General features: G+C 34.8%; 1 protein-coding gene across 1 annotated transcript in view; it reads right to left on the bottom strand.

Moving 5' to 3' along the window:
• Positions 1 to 14,882, bottom strand: part of LOC136036553 (atrial natriuretic peptide receptor 3-like) — a 50,408-nt gene that overhangs the window by 21,620 nt on the left and 13,906 nt on the right. Inside the window, exon 2 of the mRNA XM_065718857.1 lies at positions 11,124 to 11,446. Coding sequence (XP_065574929.1) covers positions 11,124 to 11,310 — 187 coding nt within the window. The 5' untranslated portion in view covers positions 11,311 to 11,446. The remainder of the gene's footprint in view (positions 1 to 11,123; positions 11,447 to 14,882) is intronic.

Genomic DNA, 14,882 nt, shown 5'->3' with positions numbered 1-14,882 from the left:
TTGTAAAATTTGAAATCAGCATAGAAATCCGATTCTTTTGATATCTCTACTGGTACCAAAATTCTGTTTTTAGAGTTTCGGTTACTATTGAGCCGTGTCACTCCTTACGGGTTTCATTTATTTATTGATGGTGATTTTTTGTAATGTTAATCTTGGTAGACTATATGATTTTATTTCCGCTCATTTTAGGTTTAATGGAGTTCTTAGCCTTTCTTTGAAAAACTTATTATGTGGAAAAAGTGTTTAAATTTATTTGAAGAAAAGAGTCATGTATGGAAAATCAAGTTCGTATGCATACTTTGGATGCATATTCGACGAAAGTTGGGGGGGGGGTAAATTTAATTGAACATCTTAACGAACGGTACAAATAGTTAGTTTATAATGTTCTAGAGTAGTTTACAGAATTATATCTCATTTTCTTCTGGAGGGTGGGAATGTATCAATCAGACCAATTCCAAAATCTCGTAATTATAACCCATCAACAGTTTTTATCCAGCAAGGTATAAAATTGTCACTTATTTCATCATGTCAACATGGAGAAGTCATTACTACTACGCTCTACGCAGTGTTGCCAACTACATACATTTCGAGCAAGGGGAAATTCAGAAAAAAAAACAATGAAACTTATAAATACATTATGTGTACTAAAGCGTATTCTCAGAATTATAATGAAAAACTAATATTTTATGCAGAATTATTCTTAATCAAGAAGAAGCGGGTGTTTTTTTTTTTTTTTTTTTTTTTTACTTTGTGTATGTTAATGCTAAATTTTGTTTGTGTGTGCATGTTTATACTTAAATGGGGATAAATGCCACATACTTAAATGGGGATAGAGATTGAATGTTTAGCCTCTTATTTATTCTCCGGGTGAATCACAGACAAAACATTTTGGTCCCCCAGCATAAAATTTGATGTCCCCTTGCCCCCATCCCTCCGCCAATCCTACTCTGAAAGTTTCGATTCAATCCCATAGTGCACTTTTATTCATATCCACAATCCCCCCCTTATAGAGTTGAGGGACCCTTGCTAAGTCAGTCCAACACTCTCTGAGGAATGGTTTACCTCCAATAAACTATTGTTGACAAAACCAGCACTAATATTTTCAACTTAGACGAGCCATCTCCATAGTTTCTAAAACTATATCTTAAATACGAAATGGCTGCGGGAAAATCGTACATGTGAGGTAATATTTACCCATTCACTTCATTCACTACTAACACTTCGTTTTGTTTTTTGTTTTTTTAATGTGGGATTAGGAAGTTGGTGATCCTGATTCCGATCCCGCATGCAGACTTGTCCGTAAGATCATTTCATATATAAAAAAAATATATTTATGCAAGAAAGTTCTCTGACCCACCTCTCCTTTGTTAGTGCTACAAATCAGGAGCGGCTTCCAGACGTCCATATTTTCCAAACAGTTAATGTAGTTTATGTTGCTACTATCATGTTTCTCATATTATTACTGCACCGTGCCCCCATCATTGTTGCAAGAAGGATGTCAAGTTTTTATAAAAGTTTCAAAATGTAACCGGTCTACTCACTTATGCCAACTGTTAAGTCAATGTAGTCTTTTTTCCATTTTAATTGATCGAGACCTACTCATATTTCAAAGGTGAAATTTGTTTTTTCCAATACCACTCAGAGGTTCTGATGACACAAAGTCATGTTTTTTACTGACCGTTTCAGAGATAAAGAAGTTGCACTGCCACAAAATATGTGGGGGGACTTCATTGTTACTATTTACTAGTTTCGGCGCAATGGTTCTCCTGTCCTCTTGTGTTTAACATTTTTCGAAGTTATTCCATTATTCATTCATTTCAATTTTTTGTTAATTAAAAGAGGGCCTTTCCGAAGCCAAGAGCGGGGGGTTAGCAAAAAAACAAAAAACCTGTACAAAAGAGTCTTTAAAAGCTGGGGGTTTGGGGGGCGGCAGCCCCCCAACTGCCTCTTCTAATTCCTGTACGTTTTAAGGTTCGACTTTGGGACGCAGCCTCTTTAACTCTTTAAGAAAACGAAGTTTTTTTCATATTATTACATCAAAAGAATCGCATTTTTATGCTGATATTGAAATATATAAGTTTCATTAAGTTTAGTCTTACTATTTAAAAGTTACGAGCCTGAGGACATTTGCCTCATTTTATAAAATAGGGAGAAACACTCCCTAAAAGTTAAAGAATCTTAACTAAAAACACACCATCAGATTTAGCATATCAGAAAACCCTACTGTAGAAGTTTCAAGCTCCTATCTACAAAAATATGGAATTCTGTATTTTTTTGCCAGAGGACAGATCATGGATGCATGTTTATTTGTTTTTTGTTTTTTACCAGGGGTTCTAGAATGTCGCAAGAGGGCTCATTCTAACTGAAGTTAAAATTTTTAGTGCCCTTTTAAAGTGACCAAAAAAGTTGAGGGCACCTAGGCCCCCTCCCACGCTCATTTTTACCCCAAGTCACCAATTTTGAGAATGCCATTTTGTTCAGCATAATCGAAAAACCTAATTATTATTTCTTTCGGGATGACTTAATCCCCCACAGTCCCCGAGGGAAGGGCTGTAAGTTACAAACTTTGACCATTGTCAAACAGTTCGTGGTAACGAACTGTAGTAAGGAGCGACCCGGCTCAATAGTAACCAAGACTCTGAAAAATGGAATTTTGATACCAATAGTTACATCAAAAGTATTATATTTTGATTCTGATTTTAAATATATAAGTTTCATCAAGTTTAGTCTTACCCATCAAAAGTTACAAGCCTGAGAAAATTTGCCTTATTTTAGAAAATAAGGGGAAACCCCCTTAAAAGTCATAGAATCACACCATCAAAATCACAGCAACATCGAAAATCACAACGAATCACTTAACGAAAATCACATCATCGCATTCAGCGTATCAGAGAACCCTACTTTAGAAGTTTCAAGCTCCTATCTACAAAAATGTGGATATTGGTATTTTTTGCTAGAAGACCGATCACGGGTGCGTGTTTATTAGTTCGTTTTTATTTCCAGGGCTGATCTTATCGACCCAGTGGTCCTATAATGTTGCAAGAGGGCTCATTCTAACGGGAATTAAAAGTTCTAGTGCCCTTTTTAAGTCACCAAAAAAATTGGAGGGCAGCTAGGCCCCCTCCCACGCTCATATTTTCCCCAATGTCACCAGATCAAAATTCTGAGATTGCCATTGTATTCACCATAGTCAAAAATCCTAACAACTATGTCTTTGGGGATGACTTACTCCCCCACAGTCCCCGTGGGCTACAAGTTACAAACTTTGACCAGTGTTTACATATAGTAATGGTTATTGGGAAGTGTACAGACGGTTTACGTTGGAGGATCTTTCTATGGAGGAATTTTATTGTTTAAAAAAGTAGAGTTGGGAGAAAGAGTCAAACTTTAGCGTAAGGAGCAGGGCGTTGAAGAGGTGACAACCCCTTTCATATACGGAATAATTTCTGTTCGTTGTAAGTTTTAGTGTCGCTCCTTACTTGCAGCTAATAAAAAACTTGTTTTTTTTTATTCAATATTAAAGGAAAAAGGCTAACTTTCGAAATAAACCTCACCGTGCAAGTATTACGACTAAAATAAAAACCAACCAAACCAAAAGTCTTGGACTGTATTTAGCAGGGATACACAGGGGGTAACAAAGGACGTTTGCCGCCTTTCTAGAATACTAAATTATACAGAAGTTTTTTGTTGTTTTTTTTTTTTCTTAATATCCAAAAACGCTATTAGACTCTTATAGCAAGAAACCTTGATCAATTATGCACAACCACCCAAATTAATTTCCCAGACTTGCCACCACGTAAAAACTTAACGTGGCAACCATGGGCAACAATGGCTATGTAAAAATTAAAGCTAAAGAATAAAATACATTGAGAAAAGCCAACAGATGCGTTACATGTGTTACAGATTAAACAAGATCAAACTTCCAATTTGGACTGACACCCATCATTAGACCGTCGCAGTATTCTCACATCAATCTCATTTGCTGCTCCCTTTTATTACAACTTTTTGTTCACTCTTAAAGAAGTTTCATTCTTTACGCAATACTTGAAATGTTTCAGAACTGGCATAGGAAAATATTTAAGGATCAATTGTTTTATTCTTCCTTGTTTTTGCTTTATACGATTTTTAGCTTTTTCTGTCCCTCCAGATTGTTTTGTAGCAATAAAACGTAAAATGAATAGCATTTTGCAGTGAAAAGAATGCAGAACATACGAGAGATATAAGAGAACTTGCCCGATAATATCTGTTCAAAAACCTCTGCCCCGACAAACGCTTTAAATGGGGTCTATAATACCCACCACAAGTTAAATGACTTTTTGACTTTTGACTTTTATTTACATAATAAGCAAAAATATAAACTATTACAGATGTGAATCCCTGCGCTAGGGAAAAATTTAAATTTTGCTAATGCGTAGCGATTAACTACATAAACATTTCTAAAGGTATTCTAAATTAATAATAATAATAAAAACCTGCTTAAATGTTCCTAGAAGCATCCTACACAAATTAAAATAATAATGAAAAGAGACAATCACCTTGTCTCAAACACCCCCAGGGTAACAACCACCTTCCAAATAAAACTCCATTCACAGCAACCCCTTCAGCCCGTTCGTCCCTCCAGTCCTATTACCGTAAAATATCATTAAGTCTCAGATCATTCTTGTTGGTCGTTGCGCTTTCTTTTTGTTTTTCCGTTTTTAAAAAATCTTTGATTTTTAAGTAATAGTTCAATACTTGCATGGGTAGATATCTAAGCTGTAATATTTCTTTTTTCCTCTGGTTTTTTTTTATATTCTTTTTCAATCTCTTTGTTTTTGGGTTGCTTGAATAACTCGTAATCACTGAAAAAATACCACTTTGTGCGAAAGGGTTAGAGGCTTACTTTTGGAGAGAAGAAACAGGACATGCTACTCAATAAGATTTATCCTAGACTCCTAATACTATATGAATATTAAGTGTCCTGTCATATATATTGCATATTATATTACAGCAAACTTCAAATTAAAGATTTAAATCCATTCTTAGGGCTTTGTCGTATATCATATCAATCTCGTTTGGCTTTTCCTTTCTCCTTCTTTCACTTCCCACTCTCTAAAGGATTTTCAACCTTTAAGCAATGCTTAGAATGCTCTAGCACCTGTGAAAGTGTTAACATGAGGAAATATCTACGCATCAATTGCCTTTCCTTTCTATATTTGCCTTTACTACCTTTCTAGTTTTCTGTTTTATTTATTTCACGTTGTTTTTAAAATGACCGATCATTAAATTCCGTAGTATTTCCTTAGTATACCCATTTGGACTCGTAATAGTTACATTTCGCGACGGTACGGAGTTTTTGAGATTTGTCAGAAATGGACGAACTGTCACGTAGATTTGGTGACCGCTGCAACAGAATTATCAATTTTCCACTGACATGCCTTCTATCAAGGGCCTAGCGTCACCAGCTGTGAAAACCTATGATGTTTAATCCGCACTAAATAAACAAAAGTGTTTTTTTTTTAACAGAAAGTAAGGAGCGACATTAAAACTTAAAACGAACAGAAATTACTTCGTATATGACTGGGACTTTTCCTCCTCAACGCCACGCTCTTTAAGCTAAAGTTTGACTCTTTCTCTTAGCTCTACTTTTTTAAACAGGAAAAAACTCTAGCGTAAAGAGCAGGGCGTTGAGGAGGAAAAGCCTTCATATACGGAGGAATATCTGTTCGTTTTAAGTTTCAATGTTGATACTTACTTTCTGTAAAAAAAATAACTTTTTTTATTTAATTTCTGAACGTTTTTTAATTAATGCATGTTTTGATTTTGGCTCTCCGTACATAAATAATTAAAACTAAGTTTGCATATTAATTTTTTTTGGCTAAATGTTTTTCTCATAGCATTAGTCGGGAGATTTTGAGAAAAAAGGAGCGGGGGAGGAGGCCTAGTTGCATTCCGATTTTTTAATTACTTAAAAAGGCAACTAGAACTTTTGATATTTTACGAATACTTTCATTAATAAAAAATATACGTAACTTACGAATTAACTTATGTAACGAACTTCTATATTCGTATGTTTTTATTACATATATAGAGGGGTTCACCCCCTCGTCAATACCTCACACTTTACACTAAAGCTTAAATTCTGTCCCAATTCCTTAAGAATGACCCCTGAATCACAAAGGCCGTAGAATAAATAGTTGAAATTACTAAAAATACTTTAGCGTAAAGAGCGAGGTATTACGATGAGGTGAACCTTTCATATGTGTAATAATTTTCGTACTTCTAAATTTTAATGCTGCTCTTTACTTTCAGTTAAAAAAATTTCATAATTACTTTTTCAGTGTTTTTTTAAGTAATGCTAGAAAATCCTGCACCCCCTTCATTGAAATTTCCTTCCCCCATGACAAATTCCTCCATGGAAAGATCCTCCCAAGTACCCCCCTCCCCCTGACTTCTCCTCACCCCCCCCCCCCAAATAAAAAAAAATCCCCCTGAAAACTTCTGTACACTTCCCAATAACCTTCACTATATGTAAACACTGGTCAAAGTTTGTTACTTGCAGCCCCTCCCACGGGGACTGTGGGAGAGTAAGTCGTCCCCAAAGACATAGTTATTAGGGTTTTTGACTATGGTGAATAAAATGGCTTTCTCAGAATTTTGATCCGGTGACTTTGGGGAACATGAGCGTGGGAGGGGGCCTAGGTGCCCTCCAATTTTTTGGGTCACTTAAAAAGGGCACTAGAGCTTTTAATTCCCGTTAGAATGAGCCCTCTTGCAACATTCTAGGACCACTGGGTCGATACGATCACCCCTGGGAAAAAGAAAAAAAAAACAAACAAACAAATAAACACGCACCTGTGATCGTTCTTCTGGCAGAAAATACTAATATCCACATTATTGTAGATAAGAGCTTGAAGCTTCTATAGTGGGGTTCTCTGATACGCTGAATGCGATAGTGTGATTCCCCCTATTTTCTAAAATAAGGCAACTTATCTCATGCTCTTAACTTTTAATAGGTAAGACTAAACTTGACGAAGCTTGTATATTTAAAATCAGCATTAAAATGCAATTCTTTTGATGTAACTATTGGTATCAAAATTCTATTTTTTTAGAGTTTCGGTTACTATTGAGCCGGGTCGCTCCTTACTAGAGGTCGTTACCACAAACTTTTTGATACTAGAGCATGAAGAAGACAATGGGTAAAGGGTTGATTCAGTCATATTTATGTAATTTGCAGAAGGGAGCGCGAGTGAGTTTGAAGAGTCGTATTGATACTGGCCGGCCTATAGGCCTTAAACTGCTGGGGACAGGCAGCTCAAGTTCCCGCGCTTCACACAACACATCATTAGATTTAAGTAATTCATAAGGAGAACCCTTTAGTAGCTGGTTGGAAAATGTTTTTATTTTTGATAAAAAAAAAAAAAGTTCTAAAGTGTCTGAAATTGTCAAGAATTGTACGTGTTCTTTTTCTTCGTCCCCTTTTTGTTTTTCTTTTTTATTTTTTACGCTCCTCTTAAGTGCATTTGTGTTGTATGCAGCGTCACCAGTCAATTTTTTCAGTTTTATGCAAGATTTGATGGTGACAGGTTAGGTTAGACTTTCAAGCCATTTCTCAGATTTATAATCTAATTTAACCTAACCTAACTCTAACTTCTACCATCAAAACTTGCATATGACTTAAAAAAGCCGATTTGCAAAGCTAATTGAATCCAAGCAGAGAAAAAGGAAATTTTGGACATTCACCGGTAAATGTCAAATTAACTATATTTCGGATATTCACGGTGACATATACACAATATAGAGGGAATTACCTAGTAAGATATGCCTAAGCATCCTCCCCCGTACAAAACTTGCCTTAAATATGAGATCGAATAGCACCAAATTTCAAATTTCAAATTATGTATCCGTTTTTAGAGCCTTGTCGTTTTCTTATTTCAGCCTCGTTTCCTGCTGTTTCTTTCATCATTTTTTTTTCTTGTTCTTTAAAGCATTCTCCTTCTTTAAGCAAAGTTTGAAGCATCTAAACATTTCATTGGGAAATATTTAGTAACAAATTATTATTTCTTTTTCTGCATTCAGTTTCCTTAATGTTTAATCTTAAATAAATAATATTTTCAAACAGTTTGTGGTGACGAACTGTAAGGAGTGACATGGCCCAATAGCAATCGAAACTTTAAAAAGCGGAATTCTGATAATAATTAAAGTATCAAAATAATTAGCTTTTTAAGCTGATTGCAAATATATAAAATTCATTGAGTTTAATGTTACTCTTAAAAGCTAAGAGCCTTGGAAAAATTTGCCAGGTTTTTGACAAAGGGGAGAGAATTTTCCAAAAAGACTGCTCAAACGCAAAAATCGTTAAATATGAATGAGAAGTACATTGCCGATATATCAAGGACTTCGCTCATATATCGAAAAGGACTAAAGACATAGGACTATAGACAAGGAATTCGGTCTGGAATTTAAGTTCTTTTCACTCTTTGCTTTCCCAGAGGTAGTAAAAATGTATAAATGACCAAAGTTTTTCAAAACTAATAAAATTTTAGTTTCTATATAATTGACCCCATTCCCTTAAATAAAGCTCAAACCTCAAAGAGCCAAGGACACTGAAATGAAAACTTTAATTTTAATTTTGATTAAAATCAAAAGAAAGTAAAGAACTTTTGGACTTGAAAGTTAAGAGTGAGGATTGAGGAAGGGGCAACCCTCTCAAATAAGAAATAATTTCCGTTCTGAAGCACAAACAGCAGGTAAATCAATATGGAATTTTTTTAAGACACTGAAACTTGCAAAAAAATAAATGAATATTTCAACCCTACATCCAAGGGGCGTCCTCAGCAAATCGAATAAAAATAAAAAAATAAAAATAAAAGGCGACCTTTGAAACTAAAATTATAGTTCCTTAAAACAGTCACAGAATCATTACTTCAATGAAGTTCAGCCGACTGAGATAAAACAAACGAAATGAGCCAATTCATTTAGGCGTAAGAATAATTACTGAGAAAATCCTTTCAATGCTCTTCTTGCCTTTTTAGCAGCTAACATCAAAGGTCTTTTAGCAATAGGTTTACTGGAACTGAATGTTTTTTTTACTAACGATTTATCAGATCGTTTCTAATTAAATTTCTATGCAAAGCATTGAGTGAATATTCTCCCAAATCCCTATTTACAGAAATTAATTAAAATAAAAACTTTCAGAACAAGAATTAAAAAAAAAATAGATTAGGTCATCTTAAACTTAAGTTCAGAAGATTTTGAGACCGATAATAACTCAAACTCAAACCTACCAGAAATTACCCAAAACGAACAGAATTTAAATAAACAATCATAGCAAATAAACAAGCAATAGTTACTAATATAAATGAATAAACAAATCTTAAAATGAGTGAGACTTAAGTTGAATATCCAAACCAAGCTGGAAATGAAAAAAATCACTACAAACAAGAGTTTGGGCAATGCCACCTTCTCTCAGTGTAAAAGCTTAAAGCCTACTGCGTCATTGGCGCTTTACTGAAAACGAATTATACTACAAATTATTTCTATTATTACAAACATTGAAAATAAACAGAAAATTAAAATAAAACTAAGTTTTGAACTGATGAGCTTTCAGCAATTAATATCATTATATATCAAATATTCAGTTTAATTTTATTAGTTCTTTTCGAGGCTGTTTCATACAAAATATAGTTTCACTATAAACAAGAGTTTGGCTACTGTCCCCTTCCCTAACAGTAAAAGTCTGAAACCTACTGTGTCATTGGCGCTTCACTGAAAACGAATCATCCTACAAATATTTTTTTACACTAGTTACAGCATTGAAAATGAATATAGAAACTACAGTGAAATAAAACCTCGAACTGATGATCTTTCTACAGTTAATATAATTATATATTAAAATTTTATTTTAATATTTTGCAAAGTATTTTGTTCGTTTTAAGCTTGATTTGCATATTCATATTAAGCTTTAATTGTTTTAAGACTGATTTATTCATTTATATTAGTACGTTCTGTATGCTGTTTTGCTGTGCTGTGATTATTTATTTAATATCTGTTCGTTTTGGGTTTGATTTAGTCTTTAATAGTAATTTCTGGTCGTTTTGAGTTTGAGTTATATTAGGTTTCTGTTTCTTCCGATGTTAAGCTTGATATGGCCTTTACTTTTCTTTGAAAAACTTCTTATGAGGGGAGGCCCAGGGGTTAGATCCCGTGACTATTGTAATAAAATGTCGTTAATATTTTTTGGCGGGGAGGGGTCGGGATATATCGTTAATAAGTTATTTTTTAGAGGGGGTACATCAGGCCATGGAGGGCTAGTGGTGAGTTCTTAATTTTTTGGAATAAAAAATCGTCAAAAATCTGTTTTTTTTGTGGGGAGGGCCATGGATGGAAGACCAGGGATCAGCTCCCAAGATTTTTGAAATGAAATATCATTGATAAGCTGTTCTATGAAGGGGATCAGGCCTTGGAGGGATGATCAGGGGTCAGCTCCCATGACCTTTGGAATAATGAATTGTTAATATGTTTTTTACGTGGGAAGGTCGGGCCAAAGGGGTCAGCTCCCATACCTGTAAAAAAACATCGTTAATAAAAGTTTTTTTTTTGGGGGGGGGTATGGAGGAAGGACCAGGAGTCACGTAGAGGACAGTCGGGCTTATCTGATCTTTGAACTATTTTAAAAACCCACATAAAATTACAGCGAGGAAAGGAGCACAAAATAACGAGAGAACAGCTATTAAGGTATTAGAATTACAAAAGGACAAGATTATATAAGTTTAAACAAAACAACAAGCATTAATTCAATTTATTTCCAAAACTAAAAAAAATTACAGGTGTTGTTTTTTTTATGAAATAACCTGTCAAAAACATAGAACGTGGCATTTTATTTCAATGTTAGTTAGCTACGTTCAAAAGCACAGCACAATTAAGAATTTATCTTCAATTCCTTTTTTTATTCAAATTCAGACTTTGATTTCAATTGCAATTTCTTTTGTATAAAAGAAAATTTTTTAGATACCCTTGTACTTAATGTTTAAAATTTTATATAAAAGTATTGTCCATTTTAATATTTGACCCTCTGCTTTAATTTCATGTTAAAGAAAGTTGGAACAGATTAGGAAAGTTTATTTTAAAAAAAGGAAACTTACCGGCCTTTCCACGAAATTCTATCGCAGCCAAGGGTCCCTTTACAGAAGAACAATTGGTATCTTCATAAATAGTGTCAAATTTCCAATGATGGAAATTCCAGTGCTTATTAACGTATGCAACGGCACTTATCATTGTTGGAACTATCTCGTCAAGCTTCATGACATTATAGCACTGGTGTTCCTCCATTTCTTTTGGAGCAAGCAGGAGTAGCGTAATCCTTTCATGATTCTGAGCTACTTCGGAAGAACTAGCATCACTCAAAATATCGTCATACTTCTTTTTGTGTCGTATTCTATGCTTATGGGGAATTCTTACGACTTGACTAGAAAGAAAATCCACGCATAGACCTAATATTAACGGTAGATAATAAACCACTTTTGATTTTCCATATTCCATTGTATTCTTCAAGTCTCTTCAAGTAATTTTTACTCAATTAAAACAGCAATTTGTAAGACGCAAAACAAGTTCTGATTCAGATCAGATGCAAAATAAGACTAAAATAAACTATGTAAACTATTTTTGGTGACTTTGACCACACCATTTGGTTGTACTAACAGGAGCTTTGTTGCTGGCACGTTTTCTTTACCTCTGCAACAGACACGCTCTTTGCACTTGTACCCTTAGATATGTCATTTTGTTGACAGCTTTATCATGGTGCGTTGACTAATTGGCCGCGGTAATTCCTCATCCGTTATAAAAAAAATTCTACCCAAATAATATATATGACTGACCAGGCACGGACAAGGGGTTTTTTCGGGAGGGAAAGGGGGAATAACATAAACGTTATTCAAAAATTCGAATAAACAGTGCCAGATATTCTTGATATATGGGAATTTCAGGGGGCCCAAATCCTTAGCGCCCTTCCTACATCCCTGACCTAAACCCAAAGTTGGTAAAACTTTACTTTCGTCACAATCTGTCTTAACTGGAAACTATGCTACGAAGCAGCATAGTTTCCATATTATAGCACTTAGAAATGCTAATTCTAGAAGCGGATCTATTTCTGGTTGACCCTACTCCTCCACGGGGCAAACTAAAAAGCATAAAGTGGGCAGAGTTTGAAGCCGAGGAAAAAGTTTGGGTTGTACAATATGAACTAAATTATATTTTAAGTACTAATTCCAGTCATCACTGGTAATTTCTGTATAGAAAGAAGTCGAAAGATACTTAAAAAACTCACGCATCCATTAATGCTAATATCCAAGACGGTTCACTTTCACTTTCGAGTTTAAATTAGCCAGCTGTTTCTGAACAATTGCAATAATAGCTGTTGTGACATTAGCCTGTGACGAAATATGAACCGGCGAATCAGAGTGATTAAATAAGTATTACGTTTAGGCCCATGTTCTGTTCATATGAAGAAATGCCGAGATTACCCAGTTTTAAAGTTCGAGATTAAATTTGTTTAAAAATCTGTATTTTGCTACGTCTGATTTAGCTTACAGTTAACATTACCTATAGAGCGAAGCGTATCAGTACATGAGCCCCGCGGGCAGCGGGGCGAGGTCTGTATTCTATATTTATTTAATAATTATTTGGCCTGGAGCCTCAAAGAGTAAAATGGAGAAAAAGCAGGTTTTTAAACCTAACCTAGCTTATCCTTGTCTATGCTAACGTTAAGCTTATGTCGTCCGTGATTGGTTGATTTTGACATCACTGTTTTTGCTGATTGGTTGAATCGTCAGTTGATGTTTATGACGTACTTTTTGCTGATTGGTTAAGTCTTGTTTGTTACGGTCATCATCTTTCATCATTGCGACTCTATTTTCCCCAGAGATTGCGGTTAGTCAAGGGCAATCTTCTGTGGTGTTAAAAGTTCGTAGGGAGGATATTTTAGTTTTTTGTGAGTCTTTTTTTTTAATTACTGCATATAGGCTAGCTAGATTCTGACGATTAACGATTACATATTGTTTTTATGTCATTATTCATTCATATTGTCCAACCCCAACATTTCCTTGGCTTCAAAACCCTGCCTACTTTACGCATTTTTAGTTTATTGAAAGGGGATTTTAGAAAGCCAAAAAATGGACGCGCTTCTCTAACAATGACAAAGATACAATATGCAACCATGAGAATCTTGCTATATGCAGTAATACGTATTTTCGAAACCTTGTGACGAAAGTAAAGTTTTACCCCAACGTTTTTAGCTGTGCACAGTTGTTTTGTTCTATTTATTTTCACGGTTCGACGATGCAAAACTGACGAAAATATAGAACTGCCCCGAAAACCATCATAATTTTGAAATGATCAAAAGACAAATCTTGGATAATGACGACCTTGAGTTATATCTCTTTGGCTGCCCAATTTTACACTTGGAATGAACTTTCGAGGTGGGAAGCGTCCAGGGGAAATTTTTCAGGGGGCATTTTCTCCGGTGAGAATTTTCGAGGAAAAGTTTCCACGAGAGGAATCTCCCGGGGGCAACTTCCGTGAGGGTGGAATTTTACGGGGGGAATGCGCCAGACTTCAGCCGTTTATGTCCAACTCACTTGCGACATCTCATGCAGGCAGGCTTGTATTGGATCACTTTTGCACAACAGTAAGATTCTACTAAGGAGCAAATTAAAAATAAAATCAATGAATAATTCAGTGGGTTCAGCCTCCCTGTTGCGGGAAAGTAAGGCTCAATTTTATTTTTTCGTATAAAGAAAGGATCTACATAACCCACTGTCTGCATCCATCATACTCGAGACCCATCGTTCGTTTTATTGCGTCAATATTATAATTTTATATCCGTTTACTACGTCAATCATAGAATTTTCCCAGTCTGTTTTATTTTTATTCTTGATTTTTCTGGTAGCCTAATAGCAAACTTTTGCAAAAAAAAACAGACCTCCTTAGAAATGAAAATTGTCGAGTTAATACACTCTTTTGTGATCAGTACAAAGACACAATTGAACGGAAAAAAAGGAGGGAAATGAGAAAAAGTCTTTTTCCCCAAAAAGGGAAAAAGACTCAAACTATTAGTACCAAGTTTTCAGTTTTTTTTTTGCAAAAGAATGGTAATCATTATTTCCAACAAACCTTGACACAGGTATATTAAAAGTCAATTTTTATCGAGCCTATACAAACTTCTTACGTTTGTGTTTGGCCTCAGTCCCTCAAGCAGAATTAAAAAAAAAAACAGAGAGAAAATCAAATTAATAAATTCAGTGTTTCTGCAAAGTTTTTTAATGCTAAACTTGGATACTACTATGCTTACCAATGAAGTTGCTAGTATGCCCTGGTTAAGCAGCCTGCATTTTATGAGAACAAAGATTCAAAGCTAAGACTACAATAAAAATATCAAGAAAGATTTTCTAACAGTCACAGCATGAAAACTACTTCAACATATTCTGCTCTTTGTTTTCTTTTGTATGTTGTCTCTCTAAGCCCCGGTAAGCTTAAAACACAACTTGCATAGAAAGGGAGTTCTTGTATGGTTTTTGTAGAGTAAAATAGAGTAACAAAAAAGTTAAATGAAAATATAATAAAAAATAATAATATCTTCTTCTGGTGCTCTCCAAATTTAGTTTGCTGCTATACAAATTTACTGCTGCTCTGTAAATTTGCCCTGTTTTCTGCGCCGTAAATTAGGCCAAAATCAGACATGCATTAATTCAAAAACTTTCAAAAATTAAATATAAAAAAACAAGTTTTTTGAAATGAAAGTAAGGAACGACATTAAAACTTAAAACGAACAGAAATTACTCCGTATAAGAAAGGGGCTTTCCCTCCTCGACACCCCGCTCCCTGCGCTAAATTTTGATTCTTTCTCG

This window comes from Artemia franciscana, chromosome 15, assembly GCF_032884065.1.
Source record: "Artemia franciscana chromosome 15, ASM3288406v1, whole genome shotgun sequence".
Lineage (NCBI taxonomy): Eukaryota > Metazoa > Arthropoda > Branchiopoda > Anostraca > Artemiidae > Artemia > Artemia franciscana.
The sequence above is the reverse complement of the archived record's forward strand: the minus strand, read 5'-3'. Positions and strand labels throughout refer to the sequence as shown.